The sequence below is a fragment of the Scatophagus argus genome, chromosome 3, assembly GCF_020382885.2.
Source record: "Scatophagus argus isolate fScaArg1 chromosome 3, fScaArg1.pri, whole genome shotgun sequence".
Taxonomy (NCBI): Eukaryota; Metazoa; Chordata; class Actinopteri; family Scatophagidae; genus Scatophagus; species Scatophagus argus.
This window is the reverse complement of record NC_058495.1, coordinates 21401454-21417280: the sequence shown is the minus strand read 5'-3', so window position 1 is coordinate 21417280 and position 15827 is coordinate 21401454. Positions and strand designations below refer to the sequence as shown.

Below are 15827 nucleotides of genomic sequence, written 5' to 3'. Positions count from 1 at the left end.
GGTGGTACATTTTTAAAAGCTAGTTCCTTTAAGTGCAATCAGAAGAAAAAGTCACAACACCCCATACAAACAATATTTCAAAACATTCTTGTACATATAAACACAAACCATGCAGTGCTTTTGGAGTCCGTAACCAAAAACGCTTCATTGACCCCTTGGGATTTCCACATACATGTCCAGTAGGGCAAAGGTTGCCACGTAAGCTTTACCTATTTTTTTTTTTTTTTTTTTTTTTTTTTTTTTTTGTGCCTAAAGAGCATTTCCCAGGGAAAGATAAAAACTAGTAATACCTCTTTGTCAATTTGATGTGTATATGTGGATGTTGTCACAAAAAAAGAAAAATTCTCAAATGCTGCAGTCCATTCAGGATGGCTCAACATCCTTGCAGTTCTCAGCTGTCCATTTTAAGGGTGAGCATTTCTTTTTCCTTCTGTGCTTCATTCCAGGTTTAGTAGATCTGTTGTCTAAATAAGTGTGAAAAGAAACAACATCCAGGAGGATCTTTGCTGGTGTTTCAATCCATAGTTAAAGGGGAGGGGAAAAAAAACAAACCAGCCAAAACTAAAATAAATGCAGATTTTTTTTCCTCGTTTATCACCAGCCACCTCAGGGTAGCCTTGTGACATTAGGTGATGAAAGCAGCTTCATTTGTTTCACTGTGATCTGTCCGGCTCGATCTTGGACTCTCCGTTCTGTTTGTCGTTGGACTTCTGGGACAGGTGCGTGGACACGGTGGCTGCCTGCACCACGGCTTTGAAGCTGCGCTTTCTCTTCTGGACATTCTGCTCCGGGTGGAAGATGATGACGTAAACCTTGGGTATGTAGAGCATGCCCAGGGACACCGTGGCGCTCAGGCTCATGGACACTGTCAGGGTGGTGGTCTGGATGAACATCTGCAACAGAGACACGGCTGGTCAGAAAGTCCTCCATACATGCACACAATTACTGAGAAAATTGTCGATTCGTTTCTGCTTATTTCCAATCATTATGAGTATCCGTCAGTGTCCAGTTAATAATTAATTATATAATCTTGCACAGATTCCAGAAAATACTCTTTATGTCATCCTATAGATTGTCACATAGTCTTTACAATTTTCATTTCAAAGCAGAGTAGCAGTGTTTTTCCCCCCAATGAATGATTTATGACCTGGTGTATGCAGTCAGGCAGGAAGACTCTATTTATGGGCTTTGACCACGTCGACTCCTCACTGTTTCCTTCTCTTATTGCAAATCCAACAGTAATAATGAGAAGTGACTTCTCCTGAGATCTGCCTCCAATAAATTATGTACTCATTATTCAAGCAAACTGTACAGGTCATAAATAAATGAAGCCACATGTGCCATAAATAAGATACATTTGTGCCATAAATAAGTCATAAATTATATACTATCCTCTGCAGCAGCACATCCTGTATGTCACAGACTGATGTCCATACAGTACAGTTTCTATTATCGTCTGTGTCATGCTTTTTATCGGTTCCTCTCAATGACCTCTCCATTTCCAAAAGAAAACGAGGTGATCTGTGAGCGCAAAGTGGATTGTATTCATGCGGTTGGCCCGAGGCGCGGCAGCGAGATTGGCTCAGGAACAGGGGGAAGCGTGCATGGTATTGGTAATGCATAGTAAATACAGACATCAACTGAGTAAATCACCTCCTCCTACACGTGGTCTGACACATGATGAGAAGATAACACCAATTATTTCAATGAGCCAGACAAAAGTTAGCGTCTATATTAAGGTCTTTTTCTCAGTGATGATTAATTGAATGGGATGGCTGAATTGGTCTACAAGGGTCCCTGCTGTCCCTATGCTCATCTGACCTCCTTTCTTTCCCTCCCTCCCTCCTTTTCTTAATTCACTTCATTTCCATTCGGAGGAGGTGAAAAGACTTTGAAAGCACCTCGGGCTTTAATTGTTTCAGCCTGACTGGTTCATAATACATCTCTCTATTAGTCAAAGCATAGCTCTGTTTTTCAAATATTCCCCCAGCAGTCTCGTACTTTGTGATGGCAGAAATAGCCCACGAGCTAAATTAAAGTCTCAGTACAGTGGAGGCAGGATGTCCTGTGAGTACAGCAGGAAGTAAATATGTTATGACAGGCAACAAACTCAGATTTCACTTTGAACATGTGAGGGACACATTTACTCTTTTACAATTACTGCGTGTTATTCGGCATTGCATAATTTTGATTCACCATTTTACTAAAAAATGCCCGAATTAATATAAGACATTATAGATAATACATTAATATAAGATCTACGGGAAATCAATCAAATCAATTTATCAATTTGTAGATTATACAGAAAGGAAAATTGTTTTAACAAAGGTGATAACAAAAAATGAGAAATCATGAAACTACTGCGGAATCAAAATGTAAAGTGGGAAAAGAATCATTTTTTCTTCTTTTCAAAAACAGTTTCCTGATTCAAACTTTTCAAACATGAGTATTTGCTGTTCTTCTGTGTCTTACATGACAGCAGTAAGAATATTTTTATATTTTCAATTGTTGGTCAGGCAAAACAAATATGTTCACAATATCATCTTAGGTTTTTTCAACTATTAGCTGATATTTTATAGACAGGTTGAGAAATTGGGAAAATAACTTACATATCTATTTTAAGTAAAAGTAATAATAACATCATACTAAAAAATTTGCACAAAGTGCAAAAGTATAAAGATGCAGAATATCAAAAATAAAAGTACTGAGATGACACAGTGACCCCCTGTGAGGGTGTTTATTATTGTGTGATTATTTCTAATATGTTGACATGTAACCAGCATTTTAATTGTATATATTTTACAAGGTGGTCGAGCAATTTTCCTCCAAAATGTAGTGGGGCAGAAGTATTAAGCAACATAACATTAAATTACTTGAGTAAAGTATAAATACTTCCAAATCCCAGAAAGGTGACCAGTAATGCGGTTCAATTTCCTTACCTTCTCTGTAGACTGTGCTGTGCCAAAGAAAATGGGGACAAAGGCCAGCCAGATGATGCAGGTCGTGTACATGGTGAAGCCGATGGGTTTGGCCTCGTTGAAGGTCTCAGGAACTCCTCTGCTCTTGATGGCGTACACAGTGCAGGTGATCATCAGTACGAGACTGTAGCTCAGACATAAGATGAGGGACAGGTCGGACATGTCACACTTGAGGACCCCACGGGCGAACTCTGGGTTCGGGGGCTTCTGCTCCTCGTAGTCGATGATGGTATGGGGGGGCATCACACCAAACCAGATGAACACCCCGAGTAACTGCAGAGAAAGAAACCTCAATCAGAGTGCTACAAAAGGCCTAGGTGATGTGTGTGACAGAAGCATCTGCACGCATACCTGCACTGAGATGAGTATAAAGGTGATAATCAGCTGAGAGGTGGGACTGATGAATTTTGGGGGCGTGACCGACTTTTTGCCCTGCTCGAAGATCCGGTAGATCCGGTTGGTCTTTGTTAGCATGGCAGAGTAACTGATGCACATGCCGAGCCCCAGCAACAGCCTGCGGAAGGCGCACACAGCAATACTTGGCTCAGCTATCATGAGGAAGGTGATGAGGTAGATGAGGAAAATGCCTGTCAGCAACACGTAGCTGAGCTCTCTGCCTGAGGCCCGAACGATGGGCGTGTCATTGAAGCGGATGAAGGTGACGATGACGCCAGTAGTGGCCAGAATACCCAGGATGGCCAGGAAGACAGGGATGATGGCCCAGGGAGAGCTCCACTCCAGCTTGATGATGGGCGTGGGTCGGCAGCCTGTGCGGTTCTTTAAGGGTCTCATGTCGAAGGGGCACATGTCGCAGGAGAACTCATCTAACAGGTACTGGTAGCCATCGCAGAGCTCACAGTGCCAGCAGCAGGGAACGCCCTTCACCATCTTTTTCCTCTCTCCAGGTTCGCAGGGGAAGCTGCACACTGACTCAGGGATCTTATGGTCCCCACCCGACCACTGCATCTCCTCCGACTGGATTGGGTGTAAAAACACACATTATCTTATCTTACTATATTAACTTACATAATCTTACTATATCTGACAGATAGTACGCACTTTGAAGGTTATCAAAAAAGGTTATTAAAAAGCTATCTAGCTGGACAGACACTGTTTAGATTAAGCCCCCAACTAATTTCAGGGCAAATTCTGACAGATCATCTGTCATCTCATACAATGCCTGATTAATTCCAGAATGGTCAGTGAACTGGATGTTGGACAATCAGCTGGATTTCTGGCACATCAGAAATTTTGGTCTGCTGTTTTGCTATGGTCCAAATTTCCACATGGCTGCTGTCAAAAGATCTGCTGTAAACTGCAGTGGGCTGTTTTAATATTATTGAAGTAACATCATACAGGTTGTGACTGAAACTGTGGTCTTCACATTGCTGTGATATAAAACTGAAGTTTGTTACAGAACAGAGATAACAACATCTTCCAGCAGTTTGCATGTCCACTTTCCCTTCATAGTAGAACTGCACAGCACAGTGCCACCTTTCTCTCTTTATGTCACTTTTGTTGAAGACACAGGTGTCTTGTTTGAATAATCTTAAGTGGACAAAATCAATAGGATGCTTCATGCTAACAGTTAGTCTGAGCCTCAAGTCATGGCATAATTGACCTATACAGTGTGAGCATAAAAGTAGCAGGTTCTAGTTGTGCAGAGCCTTGCCCAGTTATGAATGATCCACAACCTAAGAGAAGAAATAACCTGACAAATACCATACATAGTTCAACAGTTCGACAAAATGAAGAAGTTCAAGTTCTACCTTAAATGGAACGATAAACAAATATTTACATTGAGTCGGAGGTGGTTCGTCCATTGGCCAATAACCTTGTAGCCAGGGTTGCTGACATTAGACAGTTGGTACTGGAAGATGTCATAACGACCAGGAGCGTCTCCATTTTCATTGAACATCACTCCAGTTCCCGCGCTGCCTGTTGCACAGAGACAAAGTTGAATGGAGTCAAAATAAGCAAAGACGTGAGAAAGAGTTCAAGGTCTCTAAGGTGGAGCATGTACCCGCATCTTTAGTGGCAGAAAAAACACCCACATGCCATTGAATATAGCTTGTGTTTGCTTTCTTCTGTCTTGTGCAATCATGTGAAAGCTGAGTGCAAGATGCTCTTTAGTGAACGCTCTCCTCCACGCGTACAGTTTTTCAGTGCACTCTGCTCTGTTGCTCTAACGTGATTGAATGTTCCTCTCAGGTCCCTGCAGGCGCTCATTCAGAAAATCTTCCATACAATCCAAGGTCATCCAGCATGAGGAGAGCAGTAAATAGGATGCTTTCATAGAACACCTTTTTTCTTTCTCCAAACTGTGTCTTTTTTATGAAAGACGAGGATGAAAAGCGGGAGCGTTGTGTATAAGGAAGAGCGCAGGAGGCAGCCCTAGGGAGGGGATACGCTTTGAAGAAATGTGCTGTGCTCTGTAGCTAGGTACATTAGCAGAAACATCTCAAGGCTTCTGACTTCAAGCTGACCTCCCTTCTCCCGTTTTCTTTTTTAAATTTGCTTCTTTATCAACATTTCTACAGTGATGGAGAGCTGCATTAGGTTTGCAAGCTTAAATCTCCAATCACTTATGGTTTCACTTCCAGTTTGATCAAAGGAATTAAGCTTTTTTTTAATCTAAATGATCACACATTGCATAATAAAGCAGTAAAACACAGCATGAAAATCAATAACTGACCATTGAAGTTGACAGAGCGAATATATTGTAGGAGCATCCGTCCTTCCACAGGGTCCATCTTCTCGCAGACGCCCATGGAGCCGGGACACAGGTCCATGTGCATGCTGTGTAAGGCGTGCGCCATGGCGTACACAGCATCAATAACAAACTGTACCTTCCCTTCTTGTTCGTACTGAGAGTCTCGACTGATTCTTTCTTCACCTGACAGATAACAAAAACGGTAAAAGTGGCAATGAGGAAGAGAAAAAACTGCTCAGGAACACTGATAAATTACAATTTCAGTTTCAAGAACCTCCCGACATTAAACTGCCTACTTACCCGTACATTTTCGTCTACCAAGTTCATACTTTATGCCCGGGCGGGTTAGTTTGCACTTAAAGTCATCCTCCCAGAATTCTGCGAACCAGATGTTTCTTCTGTTGTTTTCTAGAGATCTTGAAGTGAAGTACTGGTCGAACCCTGAATCATTTCACAAACCAGACTTCATTCTATTTCATGAAAATGTCACGCATGCTGCAAAGCCACAGCAGTCAGACTGATATTATCATATCAAACATTGCGCACTGTTAAAATCAGCAAAAACTTTAATAAATAAATAAATCTAATTTTTGAACAATGAAATGTGGCTATGATTCAGATTACCCAATTTTTGGTGACAGGATGGAAATATCGCTAGCAGACTTATCAGACATCATTAATTTCCTGTATTTGCTCCATTGATATGAGACTCATCTATCAAAGTCGTATGTCACATGCTGTTGTAGATATTCCTATTGCATCCAGTTGGTTAAATGTAACATTTTTGATTTAATAAATGCGCCTACCATCAATAGAGGCTCTTTTGGGAAGGATGGTGACAGCACCCTCAGCCACATCCTCCTGGTCTTGAATGGGGGAGTTCTTCGCTCCCCAACTGTCCGAGCCAACAAACAGGAAGTGCCCTGTCAGGTTGGCCTTTTTGGCAGCCTGCAAAACTCGTCTGAAAGAGGACAGATTATACTTCAGCACACATTTCCTACTTTCTCCTTCTGCTGGTGGCTAACTGTGATTATCATACAAGAGACTTGAAAAATTTAATATAAAACCATATTCTTGTGAACTTTTATCATCTGGCTGATTTCCTTTTTTGACATGAAGCCAAGCTTGACTCACTTGATGTCATCCTCATTGGCAAAGATGATGACCCCACGAGCATTAGAAGTCTCCATCAGTCTCTTGATGATCTTATCAAACTCCCCTGGTCTGGGCTCTCGAGGAATCTTTATGGATTGTGCAATACACAGCCCCCCTAAGTCAGAGACAATGGAAATATGTTGGTATTGTTGTGCATGCCTGATTTCTCCTCTCACCGCACAGTAAAATAATTACTTCAAATAATCAATATCATAATTAAAATCTGTTAAAACCACAATACAATACAAAACTACATTCCAGAACACAGAAAGCCCATATAGTGAAATTACATATTCATTCAATTCAAATTAATTCAATTAAATATTCATGTTCACCTTAAGGACAATTGGTGATACTTTTGATCTTGCACTATCATGAGGTCAAAATGGCAGTTTGTCCTATTTTAATATTGTGATTGTCAGTACTTAGTAGATATTACCACACGAAAATACAGTGGTTAACGTGGTAAACATTATACCTGCTTAGAATCAACAGTCATTGCGTGCGTGTTAGCCTGCGGACGGTTAGCTTTTAGCATTTAGCTAACGTGCCCTTTCGAGCCCCATAGCAGAAGCGCGTGAGCTAAATGCTAAAAGCTAACAGTCCGCAGGCTAACACGCACGCAATGGCTGTTGATTCTAAGCAGGTATAATGTTTACCATGTTAACCATTGTATTTTAGCTCACGTTCCCTTTCAAACCCCATAACAGAGGCGCGTGAGCTAAATGCTAAAAGCTAACCGTCCGCAGGCTAACACGCACGCAATGACTGTTGATTCTAAGCAGGTTTAATGCTTAACGTGTTAACCATGTCGCAACGCACTGTGGGCCGCGGTCGCCATTTTTTCGGGCTAAAGTTAGTTGTTTACATCACTTCGCGTTAGGTGCCGTGCTGCAAGAGAGAAAAAACGAACCGTACCGACAAGCTGGAGCCTGTTCTAAAGGCTCGGTACCTGGAAAAAATTAATAAAATTGGTGGAATCGATCCATATGAACACGTGCAGTGATATTTATCTGGGTTTGCGCATTGTATTGTCATTTGTTACCCCATTTGCAGTGTTATATATCTGTTTGCACACAATCTGTTGGCACCTTATTTGCACTGTTACTGGAACCTTAACAGTGTCACTGCACTGCACAAGAATGTTTGTAATAAACTGAAAAGACTTTAAAACAAGAAGTGTTCAGACGTTATTGCTATTGAGTAAATGGCTGGTCTCGCGGGGGACGTCTTATGGCTAAATTAAAGTTGCTGGAATATATTTTCATATATTGTTAGTGAACTACAATATTTATTCTCACCATCAGGCATAGTTTTATTAACTTTCTTTATAACGTGTAGGCCTGGTGTTTGTCGCCATATCAGCAGGTAACGTGAGGAGATTTCCCTGTGCCTGACATATCATTGACACGTTAAGGATAAATAGAAATAAGCAGAGGAAGATTAACACCACCAACACCAGTCTGAAATGCCGTGAACACACCAACATGTGTCGGGTCGTCTCACGGCTGCTATCCAGGCCATTCGGCGTCTCCTTGTTAGCTCACAGATCCGAGGTCCTTGGCTTTGCTTCCATGTTGGAAATGAGAGAAATCTCACCCAATCGTTTTTTTTTGTTTGTTTGTTTTTTACCGAAGCAATCATATGAACGACTGTGGCAGTTAAGGGCACACCATGTTTTAACTTCTTAAAACAAAACAACAGAACACAAGAGTAGCGACACCACTGCAGCCAGCGTAAACACACTTTTCAGTTGCCCGCAAAGCCCACAATGCATTGCGATTTTCCCACTCCGTTACGTCACACCTTCGAGCCCTATTATGTAGATTTTTGCTGAGCCACCAGTGTGGCAGTAGACTCTTAGTCTTGTTAGACATAAGTGGTTCTCAAACTGGGGGGACATAGAGCCACTGTAGGGCGGGGCGAATAGCCTATATGGAATGAATGAATATGATTTATGTAGGGAAAACAACCAAATAGTTTTGCTGACGCTATCACACTGAATTTTATTTTACAATTTTACAATTCAGCTTAGATGCTTTCTTAATAGTTTCGTCTGTCATGATTGTTCATGACTGATAAAAAATTGTAGTGTGGGAGTGTGAACTTTTTTTTGGGCTTCTGAAGACGGGGCACAACCATTGGTCTAGATGAAGAGTACCAGACCTATTCCAGTAATGTAACTAGAAAAGTTGTCTAAATGAATTAATAATTCTGTGAACCAAGTATAATAAATTATTATATTGAGTAAAAATTAATAATTCAAAACTAAGAGTCTACAGCCATGCCGACAGCTTTAGGACTTGTGCTCAACATGCTAGCATGGCATTGCTAACACTGTGAAGCAGTACCATGTTTACCATTATAGTTTAGCATGTTAGCATCCTAAGATATAGTGCTAATTAACACTAAAAATCAAAGTACAGCTGGAGCTGGCGGTAATTTCTATTTGCAGGAATTTGTCATGAACCAAAATATTGAACAAAATGAAATTCATTGTTATCGAGGCATTTCACACAAAACCACACATCAGCCATATTGATGCACTAGGAGAAAAGTCAGGGGCTCACTTATGTCATTAAGATGTCTGTACAAAATGTCTGTCCAATAGTTGTTTAGTCATTTAAGTCTGGACCATAGTGGTGAACCAACAATGCTGCAGGGCTAGAAGCAACACTGTCCAGCACTGGCAATTATTAGCACCCCGTGTGGGTATAGGATTTTTGATAATATGAAATCTTAACCCTAATATGAGCTTTTAAAGCCACATTGTGATGTCTGTTTGACCTTTTACTTCTTGTACTTTAAAGGATTTTTGTTTCCTATTTTAGTCTAATGAGTGAGAACAACAGCTTGATGAAAAGTAATCCCTTTTTGTCCCAGCAGTGAAGTCACATTGACACAGCTAGACACACAACCTGCTTCTCTGGATATCTGGAGGAAGGCGTCGACACCGCTCTCTCCATAGTTGCCCTCGGAGGCCAGTGTAGAGACATAGTTCCAGCCCATGGCCTTAACTATGTCCACCATGGCCTGGGCCTGGTAGGAGTCAGGAGGCACCACACGGGAGAAAAATTCATAGCGGCTGTTGTCGCTCAGCTCTGGAGCAGTCGAGGCATAGCTGATCTGTGGGATCTGAGATGCAAGGATGGGTCAACAGTTACAAAAGGGTCAGGTCAAGTGGAAAACATGAACAGCACTGATTATTAGACTAACATGAGATACCAAAGGTAAAAAGAATGACTAGAGGAGGCAGTGAACCGTGTCAGGGGATGATGCACCACTTACTCACAGACAAAATCTTAACAGGGTTTAAATGGATGTCTTCCACATTAATAATGACGTGTTCTAGTGCATTAAAATCCCAAAACTGGACTATCATAGAAAGCGTTCATCTCTTGAACAGCCTGTGTTCTCGGTAATTCTCAGAACACAACGTGCGATCTGCCCAGACCTGGTCTGCGCCGAGGATATAACATCACAGTGAAATACAGATGGTAGGAAACACAGCTGTAAAAGCATTTGTTTGGGAAAAAATGGATGAGAAGATTAATTTACTGGTGTGCTACTTCTTTAATGACACAGTTTACGTCGACAGTCTCTACCCTGACCCTGCTAATGCTGGTCTCACAGCGTGGCTTAGCATTGGGCCCTCCGGAGTTGACGAGGAGAGAAAGGTAGACACAAGGGGTAGTGAAGGGAGAAGGAGAGAGGAGTGAGAGAACCATTTCACAGATTATCTGGAAGGATTATAGGGGTTTTAGTCAAATTACGTTAAGCACAGAGGGAGAGACAGAGATCAAGAGACTAGAAAAAGGCTAGCATTTCTCAGCTGTAAGCCATACAATATATTTAATTCTGATGGCCACATGTAGCTTCAGTTTGATGCTGTGTGTCAACACTGTCGAGCTCAAATTTAATGGTCAGTCTCCTTGTTACAGACCACATCCTCACCCAGGGGTCAACTTTATCCAGAAAACAATTCTTCTGCAACTGAGTTTGAAAAGTCTTTTGAGAAACATACAACATCAGTGTCCACAGGAGCCCGTATCAGTGTCAGCAAGGTGATTCAGTTGTTTGCATGCAAATTTATAATGAACAAGATGACACATAATCCTCTCCAAATGAATCCCATTGAAGCATCTGCAGCAATCCAGTTTGTAAAATCAATGAGCCGCATCAATAACATGAGTATCCGCTTACAGTCCGGCACTGCTGAAATCTTCTCGTTATCACTAAATGACTGAAGCCATGCAAGATATTCCAGGATCCAAGCAGAGGAAACATGGTTATGGTTTAGTCCTGATTTAATGATCTGATTAAACCGAAATGTGTGTTTTATGAGGCATTTATTTTTATATTCTTCAATGGGAGGGGTGTGAGGGAATTATGACATAATCATTCAAAGTATAAAATCTGCCCTGAAAGAAAACTGAATTTAAAGGTTTAATGTTTCTTTTTATTGGTTTTATTTATTGCCATTTTCCAACAGAGCTAAGAGAGTTAATTTTAAATACACAGTAGATTATGGAGAGTGCACTGACATACTGGATGGCACTGAACCATCTCATTTAAGATAGGCCAGCAACAGATAACTATTTTTATGTAAATATATAGCTTATTTTTGATTGTTTAGTTTTTAATTTTTTTGTAGAATGCTGTGGTGTATTAAAGTGAAAAATGTCCATTGCTTTTGATGCTTTTAACTCAGCAGTGGTTCAAAACCCAAAGATATTCCATTGACAGATATGTAAAAGAGAGCAAATGCTCAAAATGATCAGTTAACAACCCCACAATGTAACTAATTGATTAATCAACTAAACATTTTAACACTAAATGCTAATTTCTTAAAGGTTTGAGTGAATCTACTGATGGATCTACTGCATTCCCTGTTATTTAACCAACTTAATGGTTGAGTGAAAAACAAAACTGATATAATACGCAGTTCATAAATTGCAGTACAGACTGACTAATGATAATATAAAATGACCCACACCTACAGTTTTCACTTCTTGAAGAATACAGCCAGTATGATAAGAGAAAGTGTGGTAGATGCTGAAAGATCTCCAGCTCTAGCTGATAGCAGATGTTCAATGCACAGTGAACATCAGTCTAGAAGCATCCACAGTCTGTAGGGTAGCACATATGGACAGAAGGAGTAAACACACCATTTAGCTAAATCTGCTCCACACCGTCCAGGCAACAAGTTGCTGTTATCCTAGAACCAATGTCATCCCGCTGCCCTGATGCTCTATTTTCAGCGCAGGGTCCTGAGCTGCTGAGAGGGGCTTAGTGGAGGTTGGGATCTATAATTCTGTAGTTAACATCTGCCCTGTATGCAAACTGCCCCTCCTTGGCTCTCAACTCAACATCCTCACTATAAAGAATGCTACCACGAGTAGCCTCCAGGCAAGTAGAAATTTTATTTTTTAAATAAAACCAATTTGGCCAATTTGACCCTGGCTAGTGTTCATTTTTAGGCATTTCTACATTTCTGGCAGACTGTAGGTAAGTCGATGACAACATGGCATGTTGTCATGTGGGATTTACACAGACTCAGTGTTCCATCATCATTATAAGCAGTGTAATAAATTATCAAAGGTCAATCATGTGTTAAAAAAAACTGTACAGTGAACACACAGCATGGATTAGCCTGCATGACAATGGATTTAAAATCCAGTGAAGTGTATATAGCATTGTTATAACTAATTCAAATTTTTCATGGTTTTGGATGACTTCATTCATCTGCAATTCATCATCTAAAAAAATGGATATCAAGCGAACTTAACCTTTGTGTGCATCAGTATGTCTACATCAGCAGTGAGTTAATTTGAAAGTACAAACATGAACATGAAGTATCTTCAGTGAAGTAGAGGGTTAAAGTTCAGCTATGTGTGCAGACACATGGGGAGTCCTCTTTCTGAGCACATCTGGTCACAGATATCACTAAAAGATGTTCTTAACTAAGAAATACAAGATATTAGGGACACTGACTCACTAGCTGCTTTTATATTGATTGTATGATACAGTAGAGAGACAGGAAACAGAGAGAGAGAGAGAGAGAGAGTGGATATGACAGTCCTGGTTCCTGCCCGTAATCTAACTGGTAATGTTACCATAAAGTGGTCCACGTCTTAATCACTCAACCAACAGGACGCTCCATGTCCCGAAGTAAATTGAAGAAATAAAAATATAAGAGTAAAAATAAAAAGCATAATTTGGTACAACTTTTGAAAAATTTCCTATCCCTTTTATCATCTTGGGACCCTTCAGGAAAAGATATCAGTTTTGGACTGGAATGGAATTCACCTAGATTCACCTGATCAGCCTCCTGATTGAAAAGTTTTCTGTGTTTAATTAAGACAGGAAGTGAAAGAAAGCTCACCGCGAACAATCTGAGTACGTTGGCCACCATGATGGACACTGAGCTGCCAGAGGCTCCAATCACCCCGACCACCCTCTCTGGTTTGGGAATGATAGGAGGCTCTCCGTTTGAGCATCGCACATCTGAGGTGTCCTTCTGAATGAGGGCCTGGACAAAGGTGAGCGACTGCTCCAGGGCGTAGGTGTCTCTGGAGCAGGTGTCCAGGATCCGGGCCCCCAGAGTGATGTTAGGCAGTAGGTCCGGGTCACTGTTGATCTGGTCCAAGGCATACAGCATGGCCTCCAATCGGTGGATCCCCTTTTCTCTCTTGACCTCTCCGCAGGGCACCCCGGCAGGTCCCCGAGAGTGCACAGGGAACAGCCCACCCAAGGTGATGTCGCCCTCGATCTTGATGGACTGGGGCTGGGTGCCCTGCTGGGCCCATGAGCCGGGGATGATACCCGCCAGCAGTACCCAGATCAGCTGAAGCCATGTTTGGTATCTAGAAGGTGAACCAAGCCAGCAGCACTGATAGGACGAGTGGGGCTCTGTAGTCATGATGATGACCAGTAGAGGTACTGACAGCACCGGGCCACTCCCTCTACCTTTGACACCTGAGGGCAGGCAGAAAGGTTCTGTAAGGTTTCAGTATTATCTCGCTGTAATATATTCTGTATTTTTGTTAGGACTGTCCCAGAGAAACTATGGCACTGTATAATATTTAAATAACACATGCAGGTCTGAGTGGTTAGAATTTCAACGTTTCTGTAGCTTTTTTTCCGTTTTTTTGAGCTTTGCATGTATGCTCAATATGGCATTGTAATTGTAAACCCGCCAGCGGATGTGTGTTGTTGAAGAGCTAAATGGTAAAATGATACCCTTATTAAGTAACAAAATTCATTCATAATGTATACGCACAGAGAGCCCACTAGAAGAAATGTTTAAAAACATTTCTGTCTTTTTTTAAAAAAACCTTTTTTCTATAAATGCATTAGATCCAAACAAAAAAAAAAGACAAAAGGTAAGCTATATATGTGCACACTACATGAGATGTGTGGCTGAGAAGATCTTAGTCTGCATGCAGCGTGACACAGAGTGAATATTGGAAGCTTTTATGATGGAGAGCTGAGAGCCAGTGATGGAAAACACTATAAATTTTGCAAAACAGAAAACATCAACTGAAGCATCTCAGAATTTCATGCTCCAAAAGTTGGAGCAGGTTAATTTTATCTGCAGGACGATCACTGACAAGATCCACATTAAACATATTTAAGTGTAAGTATATTGAATGTTTCCAGGCAGAATTTCTTAAATAGAAAATAATTATTGTCATTATTTTTTTTAAATGTTAGCATTAAATCCAAATGTCTAATATGAATTAGAGCCTAAATAATAACTTGCTTAGAAACTTTACTTACTTTCAAATTGTAATACATACTTATATGCATAATTAAATCTATATTTATGCTAAATCTTTCTATTTTTCTGTGCAGCCCTCGTCAAGTTGGTTTTTATGTAAAGTTGAACAGGTAGAGAATCTGCAGAAATCTAAGGTCCATGAATCACACAACTGTTGCAAACAATTCCCCTTATGAAAATACAATTAAAAGCGCCCTGCTAATAGATAGATGTCTCCATGCAAAGGCACTTCTTACCTGCCCATTCCTCATTGACCGGGCTTTAATTTATTCATCACATGAGCTCTTCCAAACAGGCCTCCATCCGTGGTCCGAAATGCGATTACGTATGTAGAGGCAAGGGCTCTCCTCTCCTCACCAAAAGTAAATCCTCTATCATCTCAGACGGCCGCTGTGCACTCTCAAAAATAGCCACAACACACTGAGAACAATGGTCTAAAAAAGAAGCAGTTGTGGTTTATCAAGGCAAAATGAAAACATTGACTTTTGAGGCTTCGGAGTATGGTATCATGGCAGAATCAGGGAAAAGTGGAGGAAAAGCGCAACATTACAGCAGTGAGATTCTACAAATCACTACCAAATCCCTTAAAAGCTCTCTCTCTCTCCCTCCCTCATTCTTTTTCCTCTGCGTGCATCTCTGTCCAGGCACTCCCCCCCTCATTCCCTCACTCTCTCTCTCTCTCTCTCTCCCCCCTGCTGAACCCTCTCCTTGCTTGTTCTCTCAGTGCACTAATGGCCACAGATTGGGATTATCATACAGGCGTCTGTGAAGAAAGCACTAGGTGGACGAGCCCATTTCTTTTTTTTTATTCGTACAGCTGGACCAAATGCAGAACCCTCCCTCCCTCCCTCCCCCCTCCAGTATGATGGAACTCTGTCACTTTGAGAGATTAGATGCGCAGCAATTTGATTCATATCTCTCTCTCTCTCTCTCTCTCTCTCACACACACACACACACACACACACACACACACTCCCTCTTCACATACCTGTCAATGCAGGTGCAATAGTGGAGAATATCAGAGCACAAAATGGGTTTGTGCACCACAGAATGCAGCTAGATTAGATTTATTATTGATTTGAGTTGATGCTCTGGGAAAAGCAGCCCCCGGATCAGTTTGCAGCTCTTCATCTGTCAATTAGATGCTCGAAGGTAGCATCACTGCTGCCACCTACTGTACAAATACTGATGTCTCAAA

At 41.2% G+C, this 15827-nt stretch overlaps 1 protein-coding gene across 3 annotated transcripts; it reads right to left on the bottom strand.

The window, feature by feature from the left end:
- Positions 1 to 45: 45 nt before the first annotated feature.
- Positions 46 to 15423, bottom strand: grm6b (glutamate receptor, metabotropic 6b). Of its 3 annotated transcripts, XM_046384703.1 has the most exons (11): positions 14866 to 15423; positions 13232 to 13824; positions 9765 to 9981; positions 6826 to 6961; positions 6498 to 6652; positions 5992 to 6132; positions 5674 to 5874; positions 4777 to 4916; positions 3330 to 3953; positions 2940 to 3251; positions 46 to 893 (listed from the first exon to the last, which is right to left on the bottom strand). In XM_046384703.1, the coding sequence occupies exons 2-11, from the start codon at positions 13766 to 13768 to the stop codon at positions 654 to 656; spliced, it is 2703 nt and encodes a 900-aa protein (XP_046240659.1). In that variant the 5' UTR covers positions 13769 to 13824; positions 14866 to 15423; the 3' UTR covers positions 46 to 653. The 3 variants fall into 3 exon arrangements, with proteins under 3 accessions (XP_046240659.1, XP_046240662.1, XP_046240660.1); XM_046384706.1 differs by lacking the exons at positions 9765 to 9981; positions 13232 to 13824; positions 14866 to 15423 and adding an exon at positions 8330 to 8334; XM_046384704.1 differs by lacking the exons at positions 9765 to 9981; positions 13232 to 13824; positions 14866 to 15423 and adding an exon at positions 7325 to 7424.
- Positions 15424 to 15827: the final 404 nt, after the last annotated feature.

Bases quoted from the DNA above. Each gene is read 5' to 3' on its own strand.
- grm6b (XM_046384703.1), bottom strand. From the start codon at position 13,768: ATGACTACAGAGCCCCACTCGTCCTATCAGTGCTGCTGGCTTGGTTCA. The intron at 9,982-13,231 runs GTGAGCTTTCTT...CTTGCATCTCAG, and splicing joins ACGTACTCAGATTGTTCGCG to ATCCCACAGATCAGCTATGC. The intron at 5,875-5,991 runs GTAAGTAGGCAG...GTTATCTGTCAG, and splicing joins TGGTAGACGAAAATGTACGG to GTGAAGAAAGAATCAGTCGA.